General features: G+C 37.3%; 1 protein-coding gene across 1 annotated transcript in view; it reads left to right on the forward strand.

Moving 5' to 3' along the window:
* Positions 1 to 11322, forward strand: part of ASZ1 (ankyrin repeat, SAM and basic leucine zipper domain containing 1) — a 35923-nt gene extending 24601 nt beyond the window's left edge. The window contains exons 10-13 of the mRNA XM_036400636.2: positions 3211 to 3323; positions 8420 to 8525; positions 8946 to 9059; positions 10862 to 11322. Coding sequence (XP_036256529.2) covers positions 3211 to 3323; positions 8420 to 8525; positions 8946 to 9059; positions 10862 to 11008 — 480 coding nt within the window. The 3' untranslated portion in view covers positions 11009 to 11322. The remainder of the gene's footprint in view (positions 1 to 3210; positions 3324 to 8419; positions 8526 to 8945; positions 9060 to 10861) is intronic.
* Positions 11323 to 14648: the final 3326 nt, after the last annotated feature.

Consider the following 14648-nt stretch of genomic DNA (forward strand, 5'->3'; position numbering starts at 1 on the left):
ACACTCCTGGCTTATTAGCTCTTCATAAGTTATCCAAAATTCTTTGTGCAGTCTTGTTTTAGAGCTCTGCTAACGGTTTCTCCCCACGCCGCTGATAGAAGAAATCTAATCTGTTTCCTTGTAACTTCAGAGTTGAAAGTTTTCACTGTGATGGCAGACTTTCAGCTAACAGCCAGCTGTTTTAAAGAGCCTGGATCTTATTACTACAAAGATTAATGATGACCTTTGATGGATGCCTCTGAACCAAGCTGCTTTGTATCCAGAGAACTGGGGAGAAATCCTGTCATTAACATGATAAGCTTTCTTCCATCAAACAATATAGGAAGATATTTTCTCTGTAAATACCTTTATCTGTATTTTACAACAGAGCCTAAACAATGAGTCTTTCAAGCTGAAATCCTTGCATTCCTCAAGCTTATAAACTGTTCTGTTCTGGAAAAAAATGTGTTCAGTATACTGGGACATGTCTTTTCAACATTTGGAGGTTTTTGCCTGCACTACTTATGACACATTTTTTATTTTGTTTTAAGCATTTTTCTGATAAGATAGCAACAGAAATAATTTAGCGTCTGGATGCATTTAGGACTAAAACAGTTTCTTTCTTACATTTAATTTAATTTAGAATAAGAGAAATTGGCATCTTGTTTTGGATTTGAGACTGTGTAATGAAAAGTTGACACATCAAAATTCAAAATATAATCCAGAACTTTACATAAGTGGATAATTATCTGGTCTATGTGCTTCTATATCACAGTTTCAGGACTCATTCCTCTGCCCCCACTCCCTGAAAAAAGCATTTAGTATTTGACAGAAATGTGTCAGATCTTGTCACTAATTAAAATTAGTGGTTACTTGGGCAAAGTAGCATTATTTTAAGAGTTTGTGCATAACTTCACTGGTTTTATCTGTGCAGTATATCATCTTTCATGTGTTGAGGCCATCTTATTCACCTCTTGTCACATTCATGCTGGAGTGAAGTTGGGGCTTGGATTTTGAAGGGCTGCCTTGTATGTATTTAAACAAAGAATAAAATAGATGTTCTTAGAGTTGATCTGGCTAAAATTGAGAGTGCATATAGTCTGTTTTACAGATATGAGCAAATCATTGTACAGCATTTGCATGTTCTTAAACATGGCCACTTCACAATAATACTTGGAAAATTTGGACTGCAGAACACAAGTGAACCAACATCAACTTAAAAATTCACTTATCCATCAAGAAGGGCTTATGGCACTGTGGTTGTTTCATGCATTCATTATTGCATGAAGAATCAGGTTTTGGGTCACTTCATGTTCTTGCAGAGATGATCTAGAAATTGGGAAGTAGTTTGGATTGATCTATCAACCTTCCATCTCTAAGTTCTGCACCTTTTAGCACTAAATGCAGAATCAGTGTGGTGGTAGAAGGCTTTATCTATCGTGACATTTATTACATTCTTTAGTTCCTGACAAATATTTTCAAGCTGTGGTGGTGCTCAGTGATCCATTTGCAGAAGAACAAAATTATGTTTTATTTCTAGGGGAACAAAGTGCATCTTCCTGATATGCTGGTCAGAAAGCTGCATCCTGATTTGCTGGTTTCAGGAATGAGAAGGTGGAGTCAAAAGCAAAGGCAGTCTTCATAATAGTTACTACTTTAAGCAAGATAGTTTTAATTTCTCAAGAATAACTGCCATTGCAGAAGTCTGCTTACTTATTCATGATAAAATGACTGCTGTAATGCTTTGTAAGCCTTAAGAAAATATTAGTTCATACCAGATAGGGCTCCACAAGGCAAACCTGAAATCTAATTAATTGAGCAAACTTACAGCTCAACACAAGTGGAGCAGATTATTCAAACAAAACTCAGATCTTTCTATCTTAAGGCTGCTAGTGATATTTGCTAAAAAGACTTCAGTATAATTCATTCAGGGACCCATGGAAATCTTCAAAAGTTTAACTTTTTAAAGTTCAAAAGTTCTTGACACCTGTAGTTAAATTCCCAATTAATCTTGTTTTGGATTTTTCATTACTGAAGAACTTACTTGTCTATAAACTTAACATGGTTTTGATATGTTTATGGGCTCACAAGTGTACATTTAATTATTTTTTAGCTCTGATTGGTGGAGAACCTGGAGGACAGTTTTATGCAGTCACAATGAACAATGAGTGTTATAACATTGGGTCTCAGAAAAAAGCAAGCCTTTCCCTAGAATGTCGATCTGATGTGGGTCATCAGCTGTTTGTTCAAAATTCTTTCCAACAGAAATCTGGGAGACTGCAAACACTAATATCTTCCAGATTTCTGAGGGTGCAGAAGGTAACAAGCCCACAGAATATCAGTGAGGGTCCCATGTAGTCTAGGTTTGGAGACTCTGAGATCCTTGCAGTCTCAAATGCAGGAGTGGTCTGCGCCTGTTGAGTCAGGTCGTCAGCTGGTGCCTTAGGAGCAAAGTCAAGAGGCTTTTCATTTGTGTGGGGGAGCATGTTAGGGCTGCTAACACCAGAAGTCCTGTGTTGCACAGCAGCCTGTCAGATGAGCAAGGGAAATACTGAATGTGGCACAAAAGCATTTATTGTTTAAAAAATGAACTGTTCTTTTTCACTAAGTGTTCTGCAAGAAAACTCTTAGTCTAGGATTTAAATGTGACTTAAAATTTAATCTGAGATGCTTGATGGATAGCACAGCTGCCAGTCTTTTCTGCTCCAGGCATCACTTGGAGAATCTGTTACATAGTATGTATCTTTTTTGTTTTCCTTCAGTTAAAAAGATGTCTTCCTCTAAAATTCTCCATTTGATGCTGATTTGATAATTTCCACTCTTTCTCTCTGAGTTAATGCTGAATCACCATCATGATGATTCATTATCTTGCTGTCAGAGATGACTCAGATCATTCTGAAATGGAAGGCCTAACATCCTAACAAGACAGGGGTACTTAGGCAAACTACTATTATTATTTTTTTTAATAAACCCTAAACAGGTTTTCTGAGTATCCTGTGCAGTTTCAGTTCAGCAGTTCCTCATCTCTCGTCATTTTTTTCTTCATCATTGAATATTTTCTGTGGTTTTATTTTTTCCTTTGTCACTTTCATGCATTGTAGCTGGTTGCAATAACTTAAAAAGAATTTCTTTTAAATCTTAATATTTAGAAGCTAGTGAAATGTGTTACTGTACTGTTCTGTCTAGTAAGTCTAAAAGTCAATAATATTTGGAATTACTCTTTAAATTTAGATTGGCATTACAAATCCTGGGGATCAGCAGAAACTCCTAGATGCTATTAACGATCTGCAAGTGGAAGAAAAAAAATTTGAAGACATCTCTGAAATTATGAAGCTGGAATTGAGGTATTAACAGTATATCTAAGGACATGGAAATGAAATGTTAACAATTTAAGGTGACTGTGTTATTTTCTGTGGCTCAAAGGTAAAATAGTCTCACTTTACCCATAATGCATAGCATTCATGAGAATATGCAAGTTAGTAGATTATGGGAGCTGGTGGTGGGTGTGTTTTGCACAAACAAAGTTGGAAGCTTAGACAAGGTAGGCTCTGTTAGTCTTCCAGTCAAATCTGTCTGATTTTAAGATGGAATAAAAAAAAACGTGGGAGGGAGAGATGCATATAACTTCTGCATAGGCCCTTAATTTTCAACTCCTAAAATTATATCTTGTACATGTGTATCTTAAATCATAAATGCTACTTCTGTTTAGATTCTAGATTTTTTCATTGTTTTTCTCTTCCATTGTAAGCTTAACTGGCTTCTAAAATATCTCTTTTTTTATCTTACCAATTAAGCAAGTTTAGAAGCTATTTTCCTTATAATAGATTATATATATCAGTAGGTTTATAGGGAGAATTTTTTTAAGAAAGGGCTACTCTTTCAGACTCTTATTCCAACTTGGTATTTTTTCCCATTATGGTATTAAGGCATCAGCTGTGCAACACCTCTCATACTTTTAGTATAGTCTTGTGCAGTACCATAGAAGCCAGGCCCAAGCTGAGAGGTGTGTTCCTTAGCAACCTTATTAAACTTGATAAGTTCCCTAAGCACTGCTAGAGCACTCCACATCCAGCACAAAGTGAAGTATATAGTAAGTACAAGGGAGCCGTAAGATTTCTAAAATCTCTTATCTTTTATGTGTAAGTAATTTTTTTTCCTGGAAGACACACCTAGACCTCAATTTAAATTCCATGCTCATATTAGATAGTAAAGATTCAGTTCCTCTTTGAAGTGTGTGTATTTCCCTCTTGACTAGTGATCTCACAGCTGTGCTAGTACTTACATAGATATCCCTTCCCTCTCCAAAATGCTGGGGAGAGCTGTCTGCACTACTTGAATGCTATAAGGCTAGAGTCCCTGTTAGTTCTCTTGTTCATCGGCCCAAAGAATATGCTTGGGTTCAAATTCAGTCTGTACATGTCTCTGTGCTTTGGAGGAAACTGAATTGCACTGACACTGTGCATTAGCAGTCAAGTCACAATGTGATTCTGGCACGGTGTTGTCTTTAGAGTCCCAGGTCCATGAGACTGTCCAGTATGTCTTCCACTCCCAACCAGTCATTCAAACACTGATTGCTGCCAGTGCTAGTGCTGTGCTGGTACCTTTATCCATTGCTGTGTTTGTTAAAAGGAGACTTTGTGGCCTGCTTGAGGAACGTTTTTGCATCACAATGCAAAGTTTGAGCTGTCAGACTTGGGAGGATGTGCAAGGCATTTGAGGAAGCTCTTGAACAGCTGAGATGGGCTGGAAAAGCAGAGAGCTCATGTCCTGATAGGACTTTATTGTTTCTTCTGGTCTGTGAGGAGATTTCATTCAGGGACCACTCAGAGATAAGGAATTGGCTGAACATTCACACTGGGCAAGAGTGTTGGGCAATGGCTCAATGTCCAGATGAGGACTAGTGACAAGTGACACTCCTCAAGGGTTGGTGTTGGGACTGGTGCTGTTTAACATCTCTGCTGGAGACAAGGAGACTGGGATTGAGTGCACCCTCAGTATGTGTACCAATGACACAGGGCTGTGTGGTGTGTTGGAGGGAAGGAATACCACTCAGGGCAGACCTTGACAGCCTTGAGTGGTGTGTGCATGAAATTCAGCAAGGCCAAGTGTAAGTGTCCTGGGTCAGGGCAATCCCAAGCACCAGTACAGGCTGGACAGAGAGTGGATTGAGAGCAGCCCTGAGGAGATGGACTTGGGAGTGTTGGTTGACAAGAATTACAGAAACACAGAATATCATGAGTTGGAAGGGACCCACAAGGATCATCAAATTCAGCTCCTGGAAAAAGCTCTACATGACACAACAACTGTGCACTTGCAGCTGGAGTGGCCAGCAGGTCGAGAGGGGATTCTCCCTGTCTATTCACTGTCATGATACTCCACCTGGACTACTGCAACCAGCTCGAAGACCCTCAGCATAAGAAGGACATCAGCCTGGAGGGAGTTCAGGAGAGGGCCACAAAGATGAACAAGAGGGCTGGAGCACCAGTCCTATGAAGACAGGCTGAGAGACTTGGGGGTGTTCAGCCTGGAGGAACTTTTACAAGGGCATGTAGTGATAGAACAAAGGGGAATGGCTTCAGACTGATGGAGGGCAGGTTTACATGAGATGTAAGAAAGAAATTCTCTGCTGTGAAGGTAGTGAGGTATTAGAATAAGTTGCCCAGAAAAGCTGTGGGTGTCCCATTCCTAGAAGTATTCAAGGCCAGTTTGGATGGGACTTTGAGCAAGCTGGTTTAGTGAAGGGTGTCCCTATCTATGGCAGAGGGGTTGGAACGAAATCATCTGTAAAGTCCCTTCCAATCCAGATATTCTATGGTTCTTTAATTCTCCATCAAAACAACTGTGTACTTTCAGAAGAGAATCTTGCAAATGTGTACATGTGCTGCAGTACTGAAGTACTAAACTTCCAGCATGCAGGAGGATATTAACCAGTATGATACAGATACACCATAAATCCTCTAACAGCATCTAAGCCATTTGTATTAAAATAGAGGCTTTGCTGCTGAGCTGAGGTGGTAGACCAGGGATCTGTTGGGTGCCTTTGGAATGGATGTTGACTCTTCAGCAAGCAAAAATTAGCTACAGTTTAAGGGGACTTTTCCCAGTTTAAGCTTTAGGCATTTTGTGTTAAAGTGTATGCTTTTTTTCAGATTGTTCCACAGTAGTGTTTAGTACGTACATTCAAGCAGAGCATCTTAAAAATCTGAACAGAGGGAGTAAGTAGAGAAATAAAAAAAAAAAATTATCTATTCACTGTGTGTGGCCAAATACAATGAAATACCCACACGGTATCTGGTGCAGTCTCACATACCAGTGACATATCTTACTCCTAGTATAGTGTGGGTTTAGATCATATGTAGTTCTCAAAACCAGAAAATAATTGATTAATTAAAGATTGAAGTACACAAAATATGACAGCACTTCAGTTACAGCAGGCACTGCATAGTTTTCTAGAAAATTGCCTGACATGTATTCTAGGCATCTGACCTTTAGACTAAAATCTTAGGCTATGTTTACATGCTATTATATAAAGATTTTACTTCCCACTTGTTCAAAGTCATTCTGTGAGAAGGAGAATCAGTCATCAAGTCATAGAAAAACTAACATAGTAGAAAATCTTGAACTGATTGATTATAAACTTACGGAGTGTCCAGCACTGCGTAGCCACTGATGTTTTGACAGCCATTAATTCTTTTTTAAAGTGATAATTTTTTGAAAACATTATTTCCATTTCTAAATATAAGAGCATGTCACCACAACAACAAGTATAAAATTCTATGAAAATGGGGAGTTTTTTAAGAGCTATGGTGTAGTGAAATAGTATAATAGAATAAATGTTTTTCTTTTTTCCCCCTCCCTAATTCAAGCCTATGAAAAATACTTTGTATTTACCAAGAATCCTTCCAGAATTCTGAAAGATAATTTCCTTTGTAATGAAACACAAAAGATGCCAGCTAAAAAGTTATCTAAGTAGAAGAAAGTATTTATGACTATGGCTTGACTGTAGTAATGTGGGAGAAGCTTTTAGACTATCTCCAGATGTTTAGTGTTTGGGCTCTTTACCTGAAATACTCAGTTCAGTTACATTGTTCTGAAACAAGCAATAGTTTATTTTATAGAAACAAACTAATAAGTGTTTGTACTTCTCCATCTTCCTGAAAACCATGTCCACTACTGGTTTTAAACCTCCAGCATACCTATTATGTTTCTTTATATTTCTGTGTTAAATGTTAAAGTCTTACCAGTTCAGCACTATTGCAAATCACAGATGTCCTGAGCAGTGGCAGAAATTTTACTCACTAATGATCCTGTGCCCGAAGTTGGAGGAAGGCACTCTATGGCACTCAATGACCTAAATTCCATCTCCATTTGGATACATGCACTGCATTGGTGTGTAGCTTAGTTTAGCTGTTTGACAAATTTTATGGATACCTTTTTGACCTCAGAGGAAAGAAGCAAGTGATGTGAGTATGTTGCATTTAGTTATATGTCTGCATTTAATAGCTGATTGCCTAGGGAATGGAGGAATGCTGAAATCTGAGTTAGTTTATTCAGATACTATGGCTCTGCAGAACAAGAAGCTCTGCAGGAGGAACTTGTAATTGTCTCTTGTTTTGGCCCTGCCTGTTATTGACCCAAATATCTTAGAGTTAGCAGAAACTTTCCTACTGGAGATACAGACACTTCTCAGGAGTTTCAGGGTTTGAGAGCTCACTCAGTAAAAGCAATTGGATGATCTTCTTCCTTGCCCTCTTTCCTTCTTCCTGGTGAGCAGCAGCAAGTTTCTGGCTGGCACCATGACTTATGACTAAATTTCTCTGACATTCCAGTAAAGTTGAGTCAGTGTCATGTGGAAGCTTTAGAAACTTAAAGCTGAAAAGAATCTGTTAATTTTTTATATCCTTCTCTCCACTTTTTGGAGACATGGGTCAAACTAAATTTTGAGAGTTGACTTCCTGCTTGTGTTTGAGCACCAACTAAAAATTTTCTTGAAAATAGATAATGTCAGATATTTTAGGCTCTGAGGTATATGTTTCCAGATCCAAGGGCCAAGCCAGTATTATTGAATTCTTGTTTTCTTCAACTCTGTTGGAGACTGTGTTACCTTAAACCTAGTATGATTTGTCTTAGCTCCAAAGTACAAACCAGACTTTTTCCCTCACATCTACCTCAGAAATGTAAGCTGCAGGTCAGAAGTATTGTCATTCAGAAATAAGGCAGGGGAGGGAGGGGATGGGACAAACAAGGGGAAAAAATACCCAACAACTTGCTAAGATGTTAAATATCTCACACCTACTCACTTTTAAAATGATACTGGGTTTTTTGTATGTTATGAAACTGCATGTCTAACTCACTAGCCAGTGTTGAAAATTCGTATGTGATATTCAGCTTGCAAGAAGTTACAGCATTTGACAAATAACAAAATATTTTATCTTTCTAGTGAAGATGAATTGCTCAAGTTTCTTCAGAAGTTGAATAAAGAGTGTAGTAAGCTGATAATTCCTGTGCAGACCATGAATAACCATTTCCTCAAAAATTCTCACAAGGTATTCAACCAAACAGAAGATTGATTTAGTGTGCATTATTCCACCTTGTAAAATAAAAAGTATGAATATTCATCAACCATCTTGGTTGTTATATAGTTATAGAAAGCTGTCCAGTGCTCTTTCTCTAAAGGACACTTCTTAAAAATAATATATTTCCAAGAGTTGGGCCATACAACTAAATGAGATAGATTTGTTTCTTCATGTTTCTACTGATAGGAGAGTTAAGGTGACAAAGTTTCCAACAAAGGCTGCTAGGGAGTAGTAGCTTATTGTGCATAAATCATACAATTAAAACCCAGCATAAATGCAGTTCAGTTGTAGACCTTTTCTGGCACTGTCTTTTGTGATACATGAACTGTAGAATACTAAATTAAGATCTACAATTATGTAATTATGGCAAATAACTGTAATTATTAACAGATGCTACTGCAGTGGGCACCAACTAAATGTTATATTGAAGTCTGCAAAGATGTGATTTGCAGTGTTAAAAAGTTGGAAGAAGAAGTTGACAAACTGAAGGACCTCGTGGTGGAGGTGGGTGTGTGTGTGAGGCTGTTAAATACTGTGTACAAGTTTCTGATGCAACCTCAAATGTGACATATGTCAGGGTAATGTTTCATACCTTGGTCTGCCAAAGGCTGTTTAGCCTTAGCTTGGACATTGCATCAATCTCTCCCCCTTCCACCTTTTCATGGACAGAAAGAGAAATAATCTCTAATATTCCATGGAAGTGTGGAAAATCTCCAAAAGAAAGCATAATCTACTTTTTTCTTTCTACTGCACGAAGGAATTAATTGGAATGTGTCCCTGTACTCTTGGACAACCACTGTGGCATAGAGGCCATGCTGAATACTTACACTCTTACTTTTTAATTAAGGAATCTTTTGTTTGGAATTATTGACTCACAAGGAAGATACTAAGGTTTTATGGATTGAATGGGAGGCATCCCAGATAACTCTACAGAGTGACAAAAGAAGAGGGTGGGAGAGGTCAAGGCTAGATGTTAGCACCACATCAGTCATTCTCAAGCCAACACAGTGACACTCTCTTGTCAGATGGGGTCATTTTAAGTAATAGGCTGGTAAAATGAACGGCCGCTGGGGTAGGGTAAATGGAGCATCAGTGTCAGAAAGGAATCTGTTGCTGAACGAAGCCATGTGGAACTCAGACCTTGAGTATAATGCTACTAATGCAATTTCCTGTAGTTTAAGTAAATTTAATGTAATATAACAGCCTTCTCCCAATAAATCACTTAACACCAAATATATTAAGGGGTAGCAACTGTGGCAAAGAACTTAGTAGCTATTTATTCCTTTTTTTGCATATGCAATCATCAATTGTGTATATATTTGCCTCCTATATATGCAGGCCAGTTATAAGGGCTGGTAGGGTTCCAAGTTTGGTGCCACTTGACTTTATCTGTATGTAAGGTTTTTATAGCTATCAAGACAAAGCACAATGTCTTTGTATCCTGCGTGAAACAGTCTTCTAATTACTTCAAGAAAGAAAATCCTTCTTTTTAAAATCCTGTTATGTTTTATAAATTTCACTTATGAATACTTTAATACAAGACATTTTTGTGCTACTTAATTTGTGATGGAGCACTTTTGAATGTAGAGCACCCGAGCGTTTATTGTGAACCTGTGAATCTTAAGTGACACAGTTTACATAAAAGGTTTGTATAAATTCCCTTGAAGTTTTCAGTACTGTTTGCTAAGCTTAGTCATGACAAGACTTTGCCAGCAGTAAATGTCTTAGCATATGATTTTTGAAAGTATGGTAAATGAGACAGCCTTCCAAGCATTGTAACTAAGGTAGGAAATCAGAACCTAACCCTGCTGTCCTTTATGACAAGGCTCCACTCAGGTTCAACATGTATTTGAGAAGGCATTTGTTAGGTACTTTCCACTCTCCCTGTAATTTTGAGTAAGTCTAATCTGTTACCTATTTAACTTTCTTTTTAAATAAACAGGGTTTTTCTAGTAATTAAATGGCAGAAGTTCTAGCTAAAACATTTGACAGTCAAGGTTCAGTTATTTTGTTATTTGATTTTTGGAGCATCTAATAATAGCAGTGGTTTACTCCTGAGTAATTAAGTTTGTAAACGAACAGTTTGTTTTTCTTATATATGTTACAGAATAATTGAACATCAGATAAGGTGACCGTTTACACACATTTATTTCAAATTAAGTAGGACAGAGACAGAAAGAAGTAATATCTATCCTAGATGCATGCAGATTCTTATGACTGGGTACTTTATAATCTACTTAAGAAGCTTTCACACTAACTTTTTTTTTTTTTCTGCACTTTTTACATGGATTTAACATCTGTCTCAGTATGAAGAAAAGAATAAACCTAAGCAAGTGAAACTTCCAGAAAAAGCAGCCACCTTGGAAAAAAGATTAGTAAAAATGGGAGTGGTAACATTGCTTGGATTTGGTTTTTTCTTATGTGTAATTAAATTAGTAGCAAAGAGAACCTGAATTTAAGTTTAGTGTTGTTTCTCATCATATCTGTAGTAATTGTATCTAGTGTGTACATTTATCTAAAAATAGAGTTATTAAAAATTAAAACAGTTACTTAAGAGTATCTTAGGGTTTTATTTTGAAATTCATTGTTGGTATAGAATGTAGGTCTAAAATCTTGTCAAAGCTGCTTTTCATTTTTTTGCATAAAACTGTGATTATTGCTTACTAATTATTAGTTTTGTTTTCTTGTTTTTACCTGTTCAGAGGTGAATATAAGCAAATTCTGATTATATATCACATGTTTGTATTTAAAATTATAATGAAATGTATTTTGGGGGTTGGCAGGATTTAAAATATTTTAAGTATCACTTTCAATTTTATGTTGATAAAGATCTTTTCTCTTGCAGAGAGATACATGTATTTTTTTTCTTTTCACAATCAAGAGAATTGTGGAGATCTTGTTGCATTTTGTCTAAAAAGTCATTTCCTATTGAATTATGATACTTATATTATGCCTGAAATCTGCTTCCTTAGGGATACTCACCTCGATTAAGAGTTTCATCACATCTATTAAAAGGATTATAATAGTACTTTGCTGTAAGAATGCAGACAACTTAGAAAGTTTTTCTTGGTCTGGTCTTTCACTACAAATTTTTTCTTAATATTTTCTCCACTTAAAAAGGTGTTTGTAATCCCACAGTGAAACATTTGTAACTGGTTTTGATCTGCTTACTAAACCAGGTATGTTGGGAAAAAAGGAAGTTGGTGTAAGTGAATTCAAACTAGTTATGTTTTTGTAGGTTTCAGTAAGCATCTGTAAAAATGCTGAATATTTTGGAAGGAAAATTTTTCTTTCAAAATGAAACAAAAAGAGTCTAAAAACCATAAACCTGAATGGGTGTGTGAAACTTGGTCTCTAAGTTTTCAGAATGTTGTCTAGAGTCTTAACCTTTGGTATTCCCTCTAGAGACTAGAAAGGAGAAGATAACAACTTGGGTGCTGTTCCAATCATTGTTACTGCTGTTTTCTGCTTTTCTTAGAGAATTGCATTGGGTGTTAGTGTGTTTCCTTGTTACTGCAATTGTTTTCCCTCCTTTTGTCCTTCGATGCCAGGAACATCCTACAGAGTGATGAGGCCAGAGGTAAAAACAACATAAGCTGGGTTCTTTTTTTCTGCTTTCTTCTGCTCCCAAACTGGTGTCAGAAGGGATAAGCTGTGTTCACCACCACCACCACCATCTACCAGAAGTGAAAATGAGCATTCTATCAGCATGAACAAAGTATATAAAAGGAAATACTTAAAAAATAGTTCTCTGGTTCTTCATATTAACTTAAAATTAATCCTAAACTAACAGGGCATGTATTGTGGAAGGAACATCACCTTTTATATACACACCACTCCTCCTCTAATTAGCTCAAAATACAGTTCAAATGCAGTTGCTCAGTGATGGGTTGGCTCACAGGTAGTACTAGAACTTTGACACCTAATGTCTTATGGGAGTTTCTGTTGGGTGAAGGTGTTTTGGGGTTTCTGGGGTTGGTACTGGAGGGGGAGTGGCCAGGCATGTTGTACAGACTGTTTTCTACATGTACTTTTGCATTATTTAAGTGGAATTATTTCAACTGCTCATAAAGTTTCTGCTCTTCAAAAGATTCTGCTTCTTAGCCCTTACTTCCCCATTTAAGTGACCAATTGCATAGGACACTTCTAAGGACACTGAATATAGCTTTCATTTCAAGAGATGCATTTCCTGTCACTAGTAGATCTTGACATTTGAGACAACAAAAATTCAACTCTTTTCCCATCAATTTGAAGAAAAGATCTGGTCAGTTGGAGGCCTTTTAAGCTTAACTTGGAGCTCTTGCAGTTGAACCGAAAATCTGCTCCAGAGAAGTTTTATCAGTATTTAACTAAATTATTATGGCTTTGGTGTAAAATACTTAGCAGAGAAAAAAGTAATGCATGATAGTTGCTGGCAAATTTTTTTTTCAAGTGTGAGCATTATAATAAAGTGGTTTTTGCAGAAGGGAGTCAAAGGTCTGAACTTCAGGAGATGATGTCCATGATACATTTGGAAGAAGCTGGTCTTTTTGAATTATCTTATGGATCACCTGTTTCTGGTGCTTATAGTCTTGATTGCAAACACACATGTGAACATCATTTGAGTTAAACATAGGCTTTATGCCAGCAGCATCCTGTACTGTTTAAGTAGAGTGTTCGAAATTCCATAAATCACTCATAAGAAGCAAGGGTCTTAGAGTAACCACTTTAAGCTGTTTTCATTAATTGGTCAATCAGAAACTGCATTGCATGAGGAGGACATTTAAAGGGCCAAATGAACAAAGAATATTTTAACATACCATATAATTTTAAGAAAATGAAATTGCATTTACCTTCTTGGATTCCAAACTTGGGCTTAGATGGAGCATTTCAATATCCTTTATTCACTTTCATATTGTTGCATTGCCTCTTTCAAATTCTCTGACAAGGTGTCACAATATGGTAGTGATAGGGCAGGAAGCAAAGAAAAAGATTCCTTCAACGTGTGGCCCTTGAGCTACACTTTCAGAATTCTTACCCCACCAGCACCTCCTAAGGGAGCCTTCATATGGAAACGGCCTGCTGAGAGGCCTCCTTCTGCAAGCCATCAAATTGCAGTATTATCCCAGAACAGTAAGAATACAATGATTTGCACATCTATGAGGGGATTGGAGGAGAATGCTAAAGAGCTTTGCATGTATTAAGCAGGTAAACTTCGCAGCCCTGCTGCTTTTGTTCTCCTCCTACAGTAGTGCAAATTGGGATGCTGAGGATTGAGTGAATTGGACCTCGGGCCAAATCCTCTGGGATACCTGGTTGCTTAAAGATGCAGTGAGGTTCCTACTTGGAACTGTCATTGGATACCTAACTTGTCTTCATAGGGATGATTATTCATACCAAGGCCTTTTCTGAGTCTATAGGCTGTTGTGTAAAATTAGGGTCTTGGGTGATCCTGTGGAGATCTGAAGGAACTGCAAGATTTTTTTTTTTTTTAATTTTCCTGTCTAAGATAGGCTGTGACTTGTTTGTCCTATGTCTCTCTTCTGTGCTTTGGGATTTGTCCTGCTCTTTATATTTGACTTGTGCAGTACCTGGTCTTTTCTAAGACATCACCCTTAATTATTCCTGCTAGCCAATTACAAGTAATAAAGAGCATTTTGGGGTTTTGTTGTATTGCACGGGTCTTACAGGGTATGTGTGTTCTTAAATTGTGAAAGAGTGAGGGTGTATTTCTGCTATATTCTCCACTACCCTCAGCATGTGTTTGGTTTATCTTTTATTTCATCCAAGTGCCTTGATGAGGACAAGACTTAAAATGTACAATTTATTCTTCTATCTTTTGTTGTCTTTGAACCTTTACAGGTGTTTCCCAACACCTCTCATGAGCAGATGATTGTTTGCATTTGCCTTCTCTATTTCACCAGTTCTGCAAAAGCTACATTTGTCTTTCTCAAATAAAACTCAACAGGTATCTGAACTGCAGATTTCTGCTTTTGAAGACATGTGCTGTCATTTCATTGTTCTGGAGGCGGGGGGGAAGTGTGTAGTTGAAAATTTTAATTCCCCTATTCCAGAAATAGGAATTTTCAGGTAATGGGGCTATAGTGAGATCTG

This window comes from Molothrus ater, chromosome 5 (assembly GCF_012460135.2).
Source record: "Molothrus ater isolate BHLD 08-10-18 breed brown headed cowbird chromosome 5, BPBGC_Mater_1.1, whole genome shotgun sequence".
NCBI lineage: Eukaryota > Metazoa > Chordata > Aves > Passeriformes > Icteridae > Molothrus > Molothrus ater.